This window comes from Pholis gunnellus, assembly GCF_910591455.1.
Source record: "Pholis gunnellus genome assembly, chromosome: 11".
NCBI lineage: Eukaryota > Metazoa > Chordata > Actinopteri > Perciformes > Pholidae > Pholis > Pholis gunnellus.
Window position 1 is genome coordinate 7,804,012 of NC_136538.1, and position 16,942 is coordinate 7,820,953.

A 16,942-nucleotide genomic window follows, 5' to 3' on the forward strand; every position below is an offset into this window, starting at 1 on the left:
GAAAAGCCTCCCTGACCAGAGTGAATCACCCTAATCACGAGTACTCTGATGCTGCCGGGTAAAACCATGTTGATGGCTCGCAATAAACTCTGTAAAAGCTGAAAAGTCTGAGGGCTGCCGGAGAGCTTTGAAGTAAGATCTCACCTCCTCACCTACCGCCATGTCACATCTCCTCTTGTTTTGTTCTTATTAGGGAGCCAGCAAACACTTCAGGCACATCAGCCAGAACTAAGTAAAGGAATAGTTCAAAACCTCCGCTGCGTACCTGAGTGTGTGTATTTGTTTATCCTTGTCATACGTATACGGCTAACAGGGCGCCTTGTCAGCCAGCAACAATGCACAATTTCTAAATTGCATCTGCAGAGCTCAGCTTCCAGCTTGTCAAAGCTTGTGACCTAGAAAAGGCGGCAAAAAAAACAACAAAGTTTTTTGGGTCAGGAGCTTTTACCAACGACGGTCTCTCCCCCCCTTTCTCAGGTAAGCATGCAGAAAGGATTCTTGGACTGGCAGGTATACGCAGGAGGGCCAGTTTTAGAAGGCATCAAATATTCATGGGAGTCTACGAAGTGCTGGCCAGGATTCATGACCCGCAGGTATACGTTGCTGCCTGTGCTCCTGTATCACCGTGTGGCTGCATAGACCCTGAGGGGCTGGAATCTTCATAGTGGTATGATTGGTTATGTGTGTGTGTGTGTGTGTGTGTGTGTGTGTGTGTGGGGGGGGGGGGGGTCGAGGCTCCCCTGCGCTTGGAGCCGTCTTTTGGGCACAGTGATGTTATATCATGTGTCAGGCTGAGAGTTCATTGCTCCCACCAGTCGGCAGAGTGCTTCATTTGTTCATGAGGTGTTTGCTCAGGTGTATTGTCTCTTGGCTTCAGACTGGACAGGAGGACATTCAGGTCATCATATCCCATTAACGGAACGGGAGCTGGTCCTGCGAGGGCCTCAGTGGTGTGTTCAAGAAACTTCTAGCCATCTGATTCTCCAAAATGAAGCCAATGAGAGAGAGAGAGAGAGAGAGAGAGAGAGAGAGAGAGAGAGAGAGAGAGAGAGAGAGAGAGAGATCTCATCCCTTTCCCCACCCTCACTATTCACCCACACCTCTCGTCTTTTTTTCCCCATATCTAGGCGACTCCAAACTCCAACCCAGTTTAAGTAATTGATGGAGTGGAGGAAGGAGACATTCACTCGGTAGAGCAGCTGCTGTCAGCCAACAGGGTTGTAATAAGGAAACGTCGCCCGAGGGGGATCGAAGCAGACACGAGAGAGCAGCAGCGGAGACGAGGAGAAGGCGAGGAGAAGAGGGGGGGGGAGACTGCTTCAGGTGTCGAACGAGTCGCGATGGAGGCGCGCGGCGTGCGTGATTAGAGGGGAGCTCACCGCTTCTGGAAAGCGCTCGCTTTGTTAAGGTGGATTACAAAGTGAAAAAAAAACCCAAAACAAAACGCCTTAGTCTAGCTTTCTACTTCACGTGACTGGATTACCTCAGAACCATGAACGTGTCGCCTCCGGACCGCAGGAAAAACGTGCGGGAGCTGGCTTTGGAGATCGGCATCCGAGTTATGCTTTTCGGAGTTTTTGTGTAAGTATGCAAAGTCTCGAAAATCTGTCATTTGTGCGCCCTGGCCCTGGCGGTGTCATTCGGTTGATGTGACTGTCGTTACCCGTGTGCCTTTTTACATGCTTGAGACACCGAACTGCTGCGTTCAGGGTCGTTTGCGGCGGTTTGTGGCGCTGGCCGGCGGTCCCCCGTGTTGAGCCGCGGAGCTGGATACATCGCTGCTAAACGACCAGGACAGTATAGACAGACGCTGCGGTAACAGGTTGCAAAAAAAACAAAAACAAGTTTCACTTCACGTCACGAATCAGCGCGACACTATTATTTGATGACTCACATTATATCCCAGATTATCACAGCGGCTGGTTAGAGATGGTTAGAGAGACAGAGGCGGCTTCTTCGACCACTTCACTCCACAATAAATAGATCTAATTGAAGCAGCCCAACACAGACACATTGAGATCTATGTACAGTACTTTTTTTTTTTTTTTTTTTTTTTGGCAGCATACACCTTGCGAGAAGGTTGTGCCTCTCAGACGCACCCTTCAAAAACGAACAGAAATATAAATTATGAATTTGTCTAGCCTGGAGGCGCTAAGCATTGTTTGCATCACGATTGTGTCATATTTATTTATTCTCTGCTTCATGTGATCTGATAAAAAAAAAAAAAGCCCCGGGTCTCCTGTTGTCTGAACTGACTCACACATCGCTGCTCTTTCATACCATCCGTGGGAGAAAAAAAGAAGAAGAAAAAGAAGAAGAAGAAGAAAGAAGTCAAAAAACCAGCAACGCTGTCTGCATAGTCTGTGTACACACTGTCGTTAACATCTGTCCTCGGGCTACGTGGTCCAGCTGTATGTGTGCGGGTGCTGTCACCCTTTAAAATGATTGCAGAGCCAAGAAGAGCGTTGATGCTGCATGGTGCACGGTGTTATGCACGGAGGGGGGGGGGGGGGGCCCCCCTGGAGGGATAAGACCAAAGCATGAACCGTGCCTCACTCATGCAGACCCGTCTGCGAGACTCTCTTTGTGGCTGATTTGTTATTGCGTTATACGGAGTGCTCCAAGCCACACAAAAAAAGAGAAGAAATTTCACACAATATCATCATCATCATCAACTCGCTGCTGTGCTGCCACAGAAGCCCCTGTCACAAAGTCCTTGATCGCTGTAATGAATTGAGTTTTACTCACGAAAGCACGCTGAAGGCTCCTATGCCGAATTTGCCAAGTAAACTTGAGTAAACTTGATCTGCTTTGTACCTACGAACTGTACAGTATATGCCCTCATTAAATGAACTGATTGTGGTTCCATTTCCTCAGCGTGACACAGACATACTGGTGAAACACAGAGCCACCAATTCCAAATTTGATTTTGTGGCTAATTGTATTTTTGGCCTCTGTGCTCAAGATTGAGGGGCTTTCATCTTTGATAGCAAAAGAGCTATCATATGTTTTGACAGAGGGAGTGGTTGGTCTAATAGATAGGGACTGATTGTTGAGCTATAGCTTTCTGCCTGAGGGATCAGAGAGCGAGAGCTGCTCTCTGGCCCTGTGGGGCAGCGGTCCCCTGTTCTTGTTACACCTAGTAGCCCGAGGTGAAGGCAGGATAATTGGGGTCAACCAGAATTCTTTTTCTTCACTGGAGGTGTAAAGGACAGTCTTGTGTCCGCTGCTTAGTGTAGATGTAATATCCCTGTTTCCCTTGTCTTTCCTTGGCGTCAATGCTCATTTAAAATCCTGCTTCTACCGTTAGAAATTCATCTTATTGCTTTCTACCTCTGCAGCTCAGTATTACATTTGGAAGAAAAAGAAGGAACCCATTTTTCATTCGCTGTTCATATTCCATCATATTTGTGGACATGTACCGAGGGTTGTTGAAATTGAGTTCCTTAATCCTTTAGTTTGGGCTCACGAGCAGATATGGAGGCATCAGAAAGGCGTCTTCAACAAGAGATACCTGCAAGTTCTGCCATTTTTTTGCTCTTTGCATCTAATGTAATAATTCTCGTTGGTCACACAAACTGTTCTTGTTTCTCTCCGCCACATCTCTGCACCACCGTTTACGTATAAACCAAAGTGCCCTGAATTCCCTACATTATTCACAGACACATTTCGTCAAAGATGACTAGCCTTTGAGGGAATATAACTTTTTTATTTGGCCTTGCTTGCCAAGCTGCCTGCCTGTTCCAGGCCTCAGGAGGTGCACTGACCTTAAGCAATGGGCCAAGTGTGTGACGTGAGGTCGACCCTGTGCCATCAAACAGCTAACGCCATGCAGTCATAGCTTAGTGGGCACTCCAGGAGTCACACATCTAACCAGTAGCAAAGCAAAAAAAGTTCAATCTAAATGGAAATAGATCTTTGACATTCAACAAAATGGTGTGAGAAAAAGATAAAGATATTTTTCTTCTCAACACAGAAAGCGAGGATAATGAGATGGGTGCTCTTTCACTTTTCTTGTAAGCCGGAGCAAATCAAGCCAGAGCTTAGGCAAAATACCCAAGAAGTCATTTCTCCCTTGAGTGGTCGTGTGGCTGAGCTCGTGTCCTAAATCAATCAACGCAAGTGTTTGTGCCTTAGCACGTGGGTGGACACTTGAATAAGCCAGTACATATTAGAATATTGTCTAAAGGGAGAACAGGAGACAAAACAAGAGGACGCAGGGACGAAAGGAAACAGACGTAGGTGATAGATAAGACAGAGGGCGTTAGCAGGATCCGGATTGTTTTAAGATTTGATAAATTAAAACCCCTCTGAGAACTCTAAATCAGTGCCATCTAAAAGCTAAAAGTTTGTACACAACTGGATAGAATAGATTCGTTCATTCAAGTTTGGACTCTTGTATCGCAGAGAATTATGGTGACCGAGGAGGAATTTTGTTTATTACATGTATTTGCATTGAAGCATGCCAAAAAAGACGAGCGAGATACACTCCGACATTGACAATGTTCTTGGAATTTTAAGGATAAGGATTTAGTCTGAAACAACACTGGTCATCCCTCAAAACAGAGTTCGGCTCACTGCGAATCATCCCCTCCTCTCAGAGGACGGCTTAGGAGCAGCCCTGGGATACGGCCCAGAGCCTTGGCAAGTCTCAGAAAGCCCTGTGAGATGTTGGGGAAGAGTAGAATGTCAAGGTCTCAGGCTGTTTAAGAATAAGCGGATTGTTTAGAATGCATGTTAAGGATGGGGGGCATTCTGGTTTTTCGAGGAGAAAGTCTCTTCGTAAAGGATCGGTCACAGTGTCATAAGGGCCTCTGCTGCTGATATGAACTTAAAAAGGTATTTCTGATCAAGCAGAATGTTGCAGTCATTTCTGCTATTGTTATTGGATTAGTGATGAAAACGTTAACGTTGAAATGCTTACGATTTCAGCGGTGGATTTGGCGACAGTCATGGTTATCGTGGTGACAGTTTTAATGGCACAACAAGCACTCGTTGAGCAGCTACTTAGTCAGAAATACAACAGGAGGGCAACTGGTATGTCTGTTCACTGTGCAGCCAAACTACTGATGCTTTCATCAAAAAAAATCCCTTCAAGCCCTTCATCAAACAGCTCACTGTGGCTGCTCCCTCTTGTTCCATTAGCTGTACCCCCGTTTGCAAAATCTTAAAACGATCGGCTGATGAAATAATATAGAAAACGAAACGTGTTCAGTGCTAACCACAGTGGCAAATACGTTGCGTTGTCTTTGATAGCCTGTAAAGAAAGCAAACAGGAAACAGTGACTTTTACCTGTTCAAGTAAATCCCTAGTGCTTAGGTGGACAATCTCAATTCAGTGCGGGAATGGCGGACTCCGCCGCTGTCAATAAAAACTGCAATATATTATTTATGCATTGAACAACTATTGCAGGAAACATGCGACCTGTTTGATTTCATAAAAACCTTAAGTATTCTTAAACATTTACCCAAACTTCACTCACAGCATTTCTGAACAAAGTCCAGTGGTTTTTAATATAGGATGATAGTAAAGACATTTCCCTGAGAGAAAAGGTTCAGCCATAGGCCACAGGTGTGAGTGCCACTTTAAAGCTCTATTAAACAGTGTTTAATATGAATCCCTGTAAAAGGGTTGCTAATACTTACAATCACCATCTCCCAAAATAGGCACTCCACTCTGCAGCCCTAAAGCTTTTAGCTTTTTAGCTATATGGTTTAGTTCCCAATGGCTCCCATACCCATGGGCAAAATCTCCAAGTAAACAAGATCACGTTAATAGAAAGAGCTGAAAATGAGCTGCTGAGGAAGAAAGTACAACATCAAGCATCAGGTGGTGAGAATAAGGACTCCAATGTATACTTGTGTTGCTCACACATCCTCTGTCGCTTTGATTCTGCTGGTCTGCTGCGGTCAGAAATGAAGAGAGTAATCTGATGCTCGTTTGTGTGACTATTCCGGTGCATTCTCCCGCTGCGTTTCTTAATTTTGGCAGCCAACATCTGAGGCACTGAATCACAGGTCATCCAACCGGTAACCCTCATCATCTCGGAGATGAAGTAAAAATTGAGATCGCAGGCTCGACTGTGGCTGGAGCGACGTGGAAACACATTTCGGATCGGATGCCGTTGACACAAATTGACCAGAGACGGCGGGGTAACAATGACCGTAGAGACTGCGGCCTCCAGGAATGCCCATTCATTTGATCTTCGTCTGAAGGGGCACAGAGCCAACATTCATTGCTGTACTTCATTTTGCAAAATCAACCTGATTAATTACTGAGTAGCCTTTGAAAAGCGGCAGTCTGTTCAGGTACATCCAATTAAACCAAACAAAAGAATAATTGGAGTACAGGTGAAAGCATGAGGGGAAAATACAAAAAGGATTTGTTTAGTGACCACGATGAATTAAGAATCCGAGTAATGGAGAATAGATGGGGAAAAAAATGCAGAAACAGAAAATGACCAAGGCGGAGAGAGAAGAATATTTATGTGAAGAAAGGATGGACCGAGCTGTTTGTGTTTAGCAGAAGAAGAGCATGGATCAGCAAACTCTGCAGGTGCTGTGGCAGAAATAACCATTATTCCAATGAGAGCAGAGGCAGCCGACTATCACAGCAAGACCAAGGATTTCCTAACAGCCCAGTCTGTCACCGCCCTAAGCTACTCTGGCATTTCATTCCCCGCAATCGTTTGATCAGCTCATTATGTCTCGCTGTCCCTGCTGTCATCTATCCAACCCCATCTCTTTATCCCTCCACGGGCATCCGATCGCTCAGTTACTCTCCGTGTGTTCTTTTCACCATTTCATCTTAAAGGGAAACTGTGTTTACTGCGGTTGCCCTGTAGGTCAACTTATCCATTAGATGGCGAAATTATACCGTAGGAAGAAAAATAATTCCTCCACTATCATTGGATGCATAGCCTTGAGTTTATGTTCAGATGTTCATGTCCCTGATGTGATCGTCAATACTTTGGTCCGTAACTAAATACAGGCTGAGTTGTGCTTTGTGTTAAGTCCTAATTAGCATATCTTTAATGTATTACGCATAATAGCATATGCTCTATATTCATGCCGGGTTGCTCTTTCCATAATAATATACTATAATTCATATGTAAACTAGAAAGATGCGCTTAGTAGACTGCAGATCTCCGCCAGTTGTGTCTGCCAACAACCACGGCTGTATTATGTGATTGAGTGCGTTAAGACAGCCAGAGGCTGTGAAGTGAAGTGAAACAAACTTCATTCAAACCCAAAAACGAGCGGCAATGCATGAGGCCGTCAGCTCAAAGCCATCGTGTAAGACATTTCGTACAATCTTGCAAACTTGCTGCGAGTGTGGGACAGGTAATAGAAGTCTTGAGAAAGTGTGAGTCACGACGACTATGAGAGGTACTTGAGCACGCAGCCAATTGATCACCCAAAATATGACGCAGTCTGCTGCAGCAGAGTGCGAGATTAGCCATGGACAGACGATGAGCTGCACGTTCGCTCACTCACAGATGCACACAACTGATCGCATGATCCTCCTGGTGGCAAAAATTAATATTATATTATATATATAGTCTTCAAAGTAACTAATAACTACAGCTGTCAAATGAAATAAAGTGAACAGTGCAGCATTTCCCTCAGAAATGTTTGGAGTAGAAGTATATAGTGGAATGAAATAGAAAAACTAAAATAATGTACTGTATCTCAAAACTTTAAAAGCACAGTACTTGAGTACAGTTATCACCACTGCTCGCCGAGTTGCAACTCTACACTCAGGTGCCAGTTTATAAGCTTCATGATGGTGCAGCTGTCTGCATTAGTTTTACCTGAGTGTACCTAATGATCTGGAAACTGAGAGCATAGACTCGCCGAAAATAACACGTTTGGTCAAAAGACAGATTCGGGTCAATATGAAATGAATCAAAGCAAACATCTTTGCTGTGAGTTCATAACATCACATCTGAAGAAGATTTCCTCTCTTATCGCAAAGAGTTGTGGAAGAAATCACAACCGATTCCCTCATTTGTGTGGCGTAGTCATCAGTCAGGCGTAGAATTATTATTTTCTCACATTTTCTGGCAGTCTTGACCCAAATCTATCCGAACGCCCTGCCCACAGAGCTCGCATTACAAAGTGAAATGAATGTAATGAATCAGACGCCGCCATTGTTTACAGGGGGGCATTCATCAAGAATCCAGTCATTCACACTACAGTCACAGTGAGGGTTGTGCTTAGGCTGATGGGCTTTAACTAAAATGGCATTTTCAGCTGTTTACAATCATACACTAACATTTTACAATGCTGATCCTTTGGCAGAAGTGAAGAATAATAGATATCGTTTAAACAACTCCAAGCCCAGAAGATGTGAATGATGGCAATAATATTATATAGACCAACTGTCCGATATTATGTGCTGTAGCCAATCCATTTGTCTAGAAATGTCCTGGGAAAAATGTCCCCAATTATGATGAAATATTTAAACCGCAGCTGGTGCTCAGCGGGCGGAGGCTGAGCTGAGGGGGGAACGTTGTAGCCCTCGGCGGTGTGGGCGGCGTGTGAAAGGGACAGTTCCCGCACTGCTTTACACTTCCTACCGTCGGGATATTTCTATTCTTATCCATTCTCAGTCTCTCTCTCTCTCTCTTTCTCTGTCTGTCACCTCCTCCCTCCATTGCCCCTTTCTCAGGTATTTCCCTTAGATCGGCCCCATTACTGTCATTTCCAGCTTCATACTCTTATCTGTAAAAAGACAGACGAGGGGCTGAGGAGATGAAAGAGCCTTTGTCCAACACACACGTACACACAAACACACATATGTCTCCTGGGCCAAATCTCTAAATATATAACAAGCATGCCTCTTTCCATCTGGAGAAGCCTTCATTTTGTCCGTGTGTGTGTGTGTGTGTGTGTTTGTGTGTGTCCCTCTCAGGCCCCTGGGTTTTGCTGTCAGACCAGACTCTTTCCGTGGTTTCCTAAGTTTAGACGGTGTAGTCATAGCTTTTTTTTCCCCCACACAGCAAGGTGAATAACATGCAGCAAACACTTTATGTTACGGTCGCCTAGAGGGAAGAGGTAGAGACACAACTCTGGCAACTTGTTTAACTAAAAGGTCACCAGCCATTGTGTTTTGAGTTCATTAAATTTGCATCAGCTTCACGTTTGCCGAACGCTGGGAACAGACGCGGGCGTTATTGACAAATGGAAAGACGAGGCCCTCCACGTGCAACAGCTCGTTATATTTCGACCCACGGACGCAGGTTTTTAGTCTTGACAGCAGCAGGAGGAAGCTTGAACAGCGGACGGCGCACCGGGTAACAGCTCGACAATGATTGTGGTTGTGTAATAAAGGCGAACTCCAAATTCTCACGGTGGCTTCTCAATGATGACGTCGTTGCTGATCAGAGCTCTGTGTGGGTGCGTACGGACGGGGCTCGACTGACATCTCTCTTTGTCTTTATTAGCTTGGTTGGCTTTATCATACTCATTAGTGTAATTCCCGCATAGCTTCGCCCACCTTCAACCAGAGCAAAGGTCCAGTCAGACAGAATATCTGAAAACCTGTCGGGGGGGGGGGGGGGGGGGGGGGGGGGGGGTGTACAGGGCCTTTAGGCTACACCGTATAAGCTGTATGATACATGAACCAAAAGGGTTTTTAGCTTGCGTATCCTGTCTGTGTGTTCAGATTCATCTGAGTCATGACTCTGCGGCACACCTACAAGAACATCCTGCTGTTTTTAGAACACCATCATGCACCTGTCCCTTTTACCTTGCAAACTATCTTTATCTCACCTTTTCCCTCCACGTCCTTACTGCAACCCCCTCACAGTTTGAAAACACCTGGTTTAAAGCCAAGGTCAAAAGTCAAGACTTTCATCTTTTTAGCCGACAGCACATGTCTCTGTCTATTGGGAGACAATATTCTGCATGTGTCTGACAATAAAATAAGGAGCTACAAGCCCCACGTGGCTCCACCCAGCTGTTCCCTAACAGAATTAAAGAAAGCACTTGCAGGGCCGTGATTCATCCTTACATCACTGTACTTGCATGTGCAGTGGGAATATTTTTATATCAGCGGGCATTGTTTATTTGCTCATGCCGAATTGTGCAAGCCCTGCGGCTTCTAAATCAACATCACCGTCCTCAAGATAATGAGAAAAAAAAAAGATCAAGATGACATAGGGATTTTCTGGAATACAAATCCAAATGGTAGCCAGACTCATCCCAGAGAAGAGTGCTTGGGAGAAATCAAACAAATAACCAGGAATAATAGGATGAGAATAGGATAATTCAAGCCGTGGCCAAAGAAACTCAAACAGCCCGAGGATAGAAGAGTGAGAGTCTCACAGAGAGAGAACATTCAATATATACACATTCTAGATCAGCGGATTTTTGTTTTTGTGTTTGTTCACGTTTCTGAGGAAAAGCCAGTATTTGTGTTTCGGATTTTCTGTGTAATTTTGTTGTGTGTGTGCACAAAATGCATACACGGTTACCCGTTTATGTGTGTGTGTGTGCATCTATTAGTGCACCTTGGCTGCTGATGCTGCTAATGACCAGCTTCAGCACTCTGCAGACGCCGTTGAGGGTTGTGTATGTTCACGCTGGCTTTGAACGAATAAAGACCACGAGGCCGGAATCTCTCTCGCCCGTTGCTGTCGACTCTGACATTTCACTGGGATGAGCAACGAGCATGACAGCACTGATAAATGTCGCCGTTGTGTCCCAGGCCAATATTTGTGTCCAACACCACTGCCAGTGTGAGTGATCAGGGTGTCCATGTGTACATCTCACTACCTCCCTCCCTTGCTTTGTCTTTTCTCCAACACTCCAAACACAGTTAACTTATGCCTTAACTTAATAAACTACACACACAAGCAAAGGCACCCACATGCTCAACCGCCCAAGTGTAGTACCTTTTGTTGAGATTTGAAAACACTCTCTGTAAAAAGAAAACGATAGTGTTTGCTGTTATATATTTTACGGTATATTTCCGTGATCAGCAAAATGGTTAGTACATTTAACAGTGGTAAAATGTATTTAAATAAATGCAACTTTTTTATTTTGGCTGATATATTTACAATGTTTCACTGTTACTAAACTGTATTCTACCTATTTAGAGTTTACGCTCTTTTACTGTCATGGTATGACGTTTTTTTTGCCGTGATCAGTGCACCTTTAGGTGATACCACAGATGTCAATTATTCAGCCTGCAGAATTCGTAATGTGCGCCGGAGCAGGTCTGTTTTTTTATGTTTTTATAATCATCAATTTCAAAAGCGAAGCGAATGAAGTGACAAAAAAACGATTTGTCCTCCAGATTTAAACAATTCAAAGTTAACTGATTTATACATAACTCCCTTGTGTATTCAACTTCCGGTGATTGCGGTTTATCGAAAGGTTGCGGGATAATTACAGAGTGAGCGTAGCTGGAATAAAATGAGATACAGCAGGTGCACATTGTTTGATTATATCCCAGTTATTAAAGGAACAATCCACCATACAACAAATCAGCACTGTTAACCAGCCTGTTAATGCATCTTGTTTGTGCAACAGGGGAGTTTGACTGCAGAGTCTCGATCTAAAACATCAAGTATTACTGGCAGTTACTAAGAATCTGGCTTCTATCTAGAGAAGCTAATCTTTAAATCACATGAATAGACTGAGATGACATCGTTTTGAATAAATGTTTGCCTAAATAAAATGAAATGTTGGCCAAACCAGAGGCATTTTAAGGATGCTGTGGAATATATGACCTATACTGTAATTCATAGTGAAAGCAGTAGAGTTCAGCAATCTTGGGAAGAAGTCTTATTTGCTTTCTTCCAGAGAGTTAGATGATGAGATTGATCATACTCACCACCAGTCCGAGAGGGAAAACATATGAAACGAATGGCTTCATGTATATGAGATGCAAAGTCAGGTACAGCAGAACACTGAACTACAACACTTCATTACAGAGCGACTCCTGTGCACCGCAGAGCTTTATATGAGCACCCAAGGGTGACAGTTTCATCCACTGTATACAAGAGAGAGAGAGAGAGAGAGAGGGAGAGAGAGAGAGAAAGCTCACCATATCTGATGAGCCGACTCCAATGGGCGGGTAAAGTTGATGCATTTACTCAGCAGGCTCAATGAATATGAGCCTCGGACCTGCGGAGCGTTTGACAAGCCTGCTGGCAAATCATCTGCTCTTAGCAGACCTGGCTCGATTCTCTCCTGCTGTAGGCTGGAAACTTATCTCGCTATGACACCCCACACATCACCATCATGCTTCCTTAATTCCCCAATCCCTCTTGTGTCCCCTCGGCCATGTGCTGCCAGCTTCAGACCGCTGCGTTTCCTAATGCCGGTCTCCAATATGAGCCTCTGACCTTTCTCCACGTGTCTCCGGAACCGTTATCGCGAACAGACACCCGTAGTCTGACCAAGCCAGCCCTCGTTTCATTCTCATTATACATACATGGCTTCTTTAACACACATTCTTGAAATTAGCCGGTGTGAATGGGTAATTAAAATCAAAATGACCCTGCATTTTCCACCAGAGTGTGTAGCGTGACAAGAGAAAGGATGGCTTTTTTTCCTTTTTTTTACTCGCCCATTTTGCCAATTTGAGAAGGGATATCTCCAGGGAGGCCGGCGCTATAGCTGAGTGTCACTCAGCATCTCCCCCCCCCCCCCCCCCCCCCCCCCCCTCCCCTCTTCCCTGCCTCTGACAGGACCGTTGCTGTGCATTCCTCACACGTTCGGCAGAGGCCGGGACTGTAACCGCCAACACAAACAGAGACGGAGAGAGAGCGGCGACGTGACATTTATTGCACTCGCACAATTCCGACTTGCAGAGTACAGAGTACAGTACGCGACGCCTCTAGGAAAACACATAATGTCTTCTTGAACGCCTCGCATTAATTATGCGGATCGAATATGATCACATTAGCTATGCAGTTTGCTTGTGTGGGGAGTTCAGATGAGGATATGAGTATAAAGAGCGTAGGTGTGTGACTTCATTTGTTGGCTAACAATGTAATGTACCCATTAGTTTCTTTTTTTTTTTAAGCCCTCAGTCCTCCGGTCTCACTGTCTCCAAACTTCAGCCTTCAAAACCCATCTTAATAACCAGTCTCTCAGCCTGACCTCCAGGCTCAATAACTTCTGTTTCCACAAATTCCCCTGCAGGGTGGTCCAATTCTATCAGGAAAAAAAAACAAAAAACGCAGCCTGAAATGTCATGAGGTCTCTGTAATCCAATGGGAATCCTCCAGGTTGATTGTTACTAGCCTGATTTGAAACCGCCGTTCCTAAAAAGCGCTCTTATCCCCAGGCCCCCCCCCGCAATCATCACCACACATAAGTGCACATTAGCTGTCAAGGCAGCAGTGCTGTGCTCTGGTCTTCGGGTCCGATATGAATGAAATAAAGCGACATAATGAAATCAAGAACGTATCCTCGATCGGTCGGCTCCTCTCTTTCTCCACTGTGACCCACCTCTAATCGAATTGCAGCAGCGCTTTATTAAATCACAGATACCCCAGTTGTCTTTATTTTAATCCAGCCGTGCCAGAGGAGTTCAATTTGATTTTGCAGGAAAAGTATTTCTTCTTCTTTTTTTTTTCTGCGTGGAGTAAGAAAGGGAAACTTAAGCAAAAACCTGTGCTGTGCTACTTTTCCCCTTCCAGCAGTGTTGACTGTGTAAGATAGGGATTTGTCAGAAACCTCGGCTCACCTGCCGCGACTCCCATCCACCAATCATTATGAACTTCTCTTTTTGAGGTTGAAACATTGTGACAGCACATTTCTCAGAACGCAGAACTCCGTAAAAGCTGACGTGAGCTGATGTGCTCCGTGAAAATGTACCTATTTAGATATGCCTAATGGACTTATGGGTAAAAAAAAATGTGTTTCTGATTCACTTTACTAGGTTAGTACAACACAGAACAAAGTATTCCAGAAAGTGTACTTGGGGAATATGCTTATTTGTTAGTTAAGAAGATCAACACCACTCTCCACTAGGTGTTTTTTTAAAGGTGCATATTTTGTTACCTTTGGACAGAGCCAGGCAACATGTTTCACCCTTGTTTTTATGCTAAGCTAACAGACCACCAATAGAAAAAGAACAAGCTTATTTCCCAAAACGTCAACCTGCTCCTTTAATACCTTTTACTAATATTCCATTAGAATAATGTTGACTCATAGTATCTTAGTACTTATCCTGAAGGCCATCCTGCCCCTCTGGTTCTTCATGCAAACATATGCACTGTGTTATGATCTTCATACCATAGCGTCGTCAACACTAAACATCAGTGTTTATAATTTATCCACGCAGCCGGCCAACAGTCCGCTCCACCATTCTCTCTCTTCATCACTTATTATTTCCGCTTACATCTCTCCTCACATTTCTTCCGATACATATTTGTTTGTTTTTTTAGACGTATCGAGGCCCAAGCTCTCAACATCCACCACTGACCTTTTTAGCTTTTATTGACCAGCCCAATTCTTCAGCTGGATTTAATGGCGGGTAAGAGGAGGAATGGGAATTTACCAGCCGGTAAACGAAGCAGAAGATGCAGTGAACAGAGAAGGATGGGAATTTCCCTCAGGGCTCGACACATGCTCTCATCCTAATAGCTTGTAAATCTCATAAGTCACTTTTTCAATAGCGCCTTGCTCGATGATTTAATGACTGGAGTAATAAGTAGGAAGGGGGGGGGGGGGGGGCATGGCAGTGATGACTGCCCACCTCTGATATGGAGAAGATGAAAAAAATTAATTTCAAATTCCGTCCCCACAATCTGGCAGATGGTCGGCTGCAAGTCTTCTCCCCTCAGTCCCTGAGCTGAACACACGCAGCTCGCTCCTGGATTGCCAAATGTGCGCCTCGCGAGAGAGCAAATGCAATCAAATGTGAACGCGCACAATGCCGGCCGAGCCATCCCTCCTGGATGTGTCTCTGGGTTGCATCAGGCACCGTGGCAGTCGTCACAACCTGTGAACCGCGCCGGTGGCAAATGCAACAAGGCGAGGAAAACGGCTTAACCTCACCACTTAGGGAGGGACACGACGAGCCCCCGAGCTGACTATTGAGACATTCCAACGGACCTCTTGTACCATGTATGGGGGCTCTGAGCCCCCCTGTGTCGTCGGACGTGACAAAGCTCCACCGGTGTGAGCGACGCAGTGCTCAAGCTGCTCTGTGGCCTCCTGCACTTGTAGATAAATTCTGCGTGACGGCAGTTTAATAAGTGGCTCTCTGTGTTTGGCTCAGACCGCTATAGCAGATATAATGCGATCAATATTGATGAATGCTCAGCTTCTGTTTGGATATATCTGTGATAGGCTGAAAACAAACACACACACACACACACACACACACACACACACACACACACACACACGCACGCATACACACACACAGCCAGTGAGCCAAAAGATTACTTTCAAACTTAGATTTGTGAAAACGGGAGCTTGCCTGAAGTTAATCCAGCTAAAGCTATTCCACTCTTCTGTGTGCATCATTGCTCCACAGCATCTCTAACTAATTAAGGAGGAATTTCTTGACTTTTGTTTTTTTTTTTCCCTTCTTTTGTCACGCTGGCACAGCAGAGGAAATGTATTCCCAAGGACAGAGCCACAGATTCTGCCCACGGTGCATTGCATATCAAGCGCTCTCCAATCAGCTGCTCGCACTGGTCTCTCCACGCTGTTGTGTGCTGAATCTCCAAAAGTGTTTCAGCGATTCAGTTTTATTTCCTTGGCTGTGGCTCGCGCTCACCAGATTTAGAACTGTGCATCTGGCAGAGATGGATTGGAATTGGTGATGATGAATTGGCCCAAATTGCAGAGCTTTTTGATGAAAAGGGAACGGGGAAGAGGCAAAAATCGGAAACCCTTCCTGAGTTAGAAAAGGGGTCAGATGTAAAGATTTAAAGCCTAGACTAAAGCACAGTCATGGGGGTGTGGATGTGAATGTACTGTGCGCTATCAGCGGCTATCGCAACATCTTCACATACTCAACCACAGAGCCGCTAGGATGCCGGTTAATCCAGAAAGTTGTGGCCCCTATAGAAGTCGTTATGCCATCGCTCAATAATGTCTCTACACAGAGCAAACAGAAGCAGATAAAACAGAACGAGGTGCTCCCCAGACAGCCAGCAGGCGGTGCTGAGTTCAGGGCTTTTTTGTGCGCCTCCGTTTTTATGAGCACTTAGAGGGCTCATCTATTCTGGCCAGAGAGCAGGTGAGAGGGCCGTAGGTCTCACTGGAGTACTGATTAGAGTTTGCCTTTGTAGAATTTCTTTACACACTTCTTACTCTGCATTTTGGAGAGACATGGTGGGTGTTGAATTCTTTATTTCCTCTCATCTCTGTCTCTTCTCTGCAGCTCCATGCTCTCATGGCCATCTGCAGAAAGTGTTGAAAGGAGGTGCAGATGTAACAGGAAATAAGCCACAAGCGAAAAACCATGTAAAACAAAATATCACTTCGGCTGTTATGTTACATTATTGCCTTGTCTTAATGTGCCAGTTGTGTGTTTGTTTCTGCTGTACTGCAGCCCACCATCACCTTCCACCCCCTCCGTCTCTCTCGTTGAATCAATGTGATTACATCCCAGCCGGATAAATTGGGGTTCACGCTGTGTACGTCGTTACCTCTCCGATCTCTGACATTAGCTGCGCTAATGTGACGGTAATCCCCATTGTCCTTCCTTCCCCGCTCAGTCAAATGCATCCTCTTGTCTCCAGCCTGTAAATGCTGCACTCCCCCACCGCTTTCATCTCAGCCTGTAAATTACAACGATAGTCAAATTTGTTTCCACAAAGGCCAAAGCCCTGCTATCCACGGATGAAAGCCTTGATTAATTCCAACTACGTTTCGGAGCCTGGAGCCCTCAAAGTGCACCGAAACCCCCACTGGAGTATTTCTTTTAATAAAGTCCACGCCTGGAAGAGAGGAGATGAGG

General features: G+C 45.0%; 1 protein-coding gene across 1 annotated transcript in view; it reads left to right on the forward strand.

Annotated features, from left to right (window-relative positions):
* Positions 1 to 1,492: 1,492 nt before the first annotated feature.
* Positions 1,493 to 16,942, forward strand: part of plpp4 (phospholipid phosphatase 4) — a gene marked incomplete at both ends in the record, with an annotated part of 35,445 nt that continues 19,995 nt past the window's right edge. The window contains one exon of the mRNA XM_079168331.1: positions 1,493 to 1,581. Coding sequence (XP_079024457.1) covers positions 1,493 to 1,581 — 89 coding nt within the window. The remainder of the gene's footprint in view (positions 1,582 to 16,942) is intronic.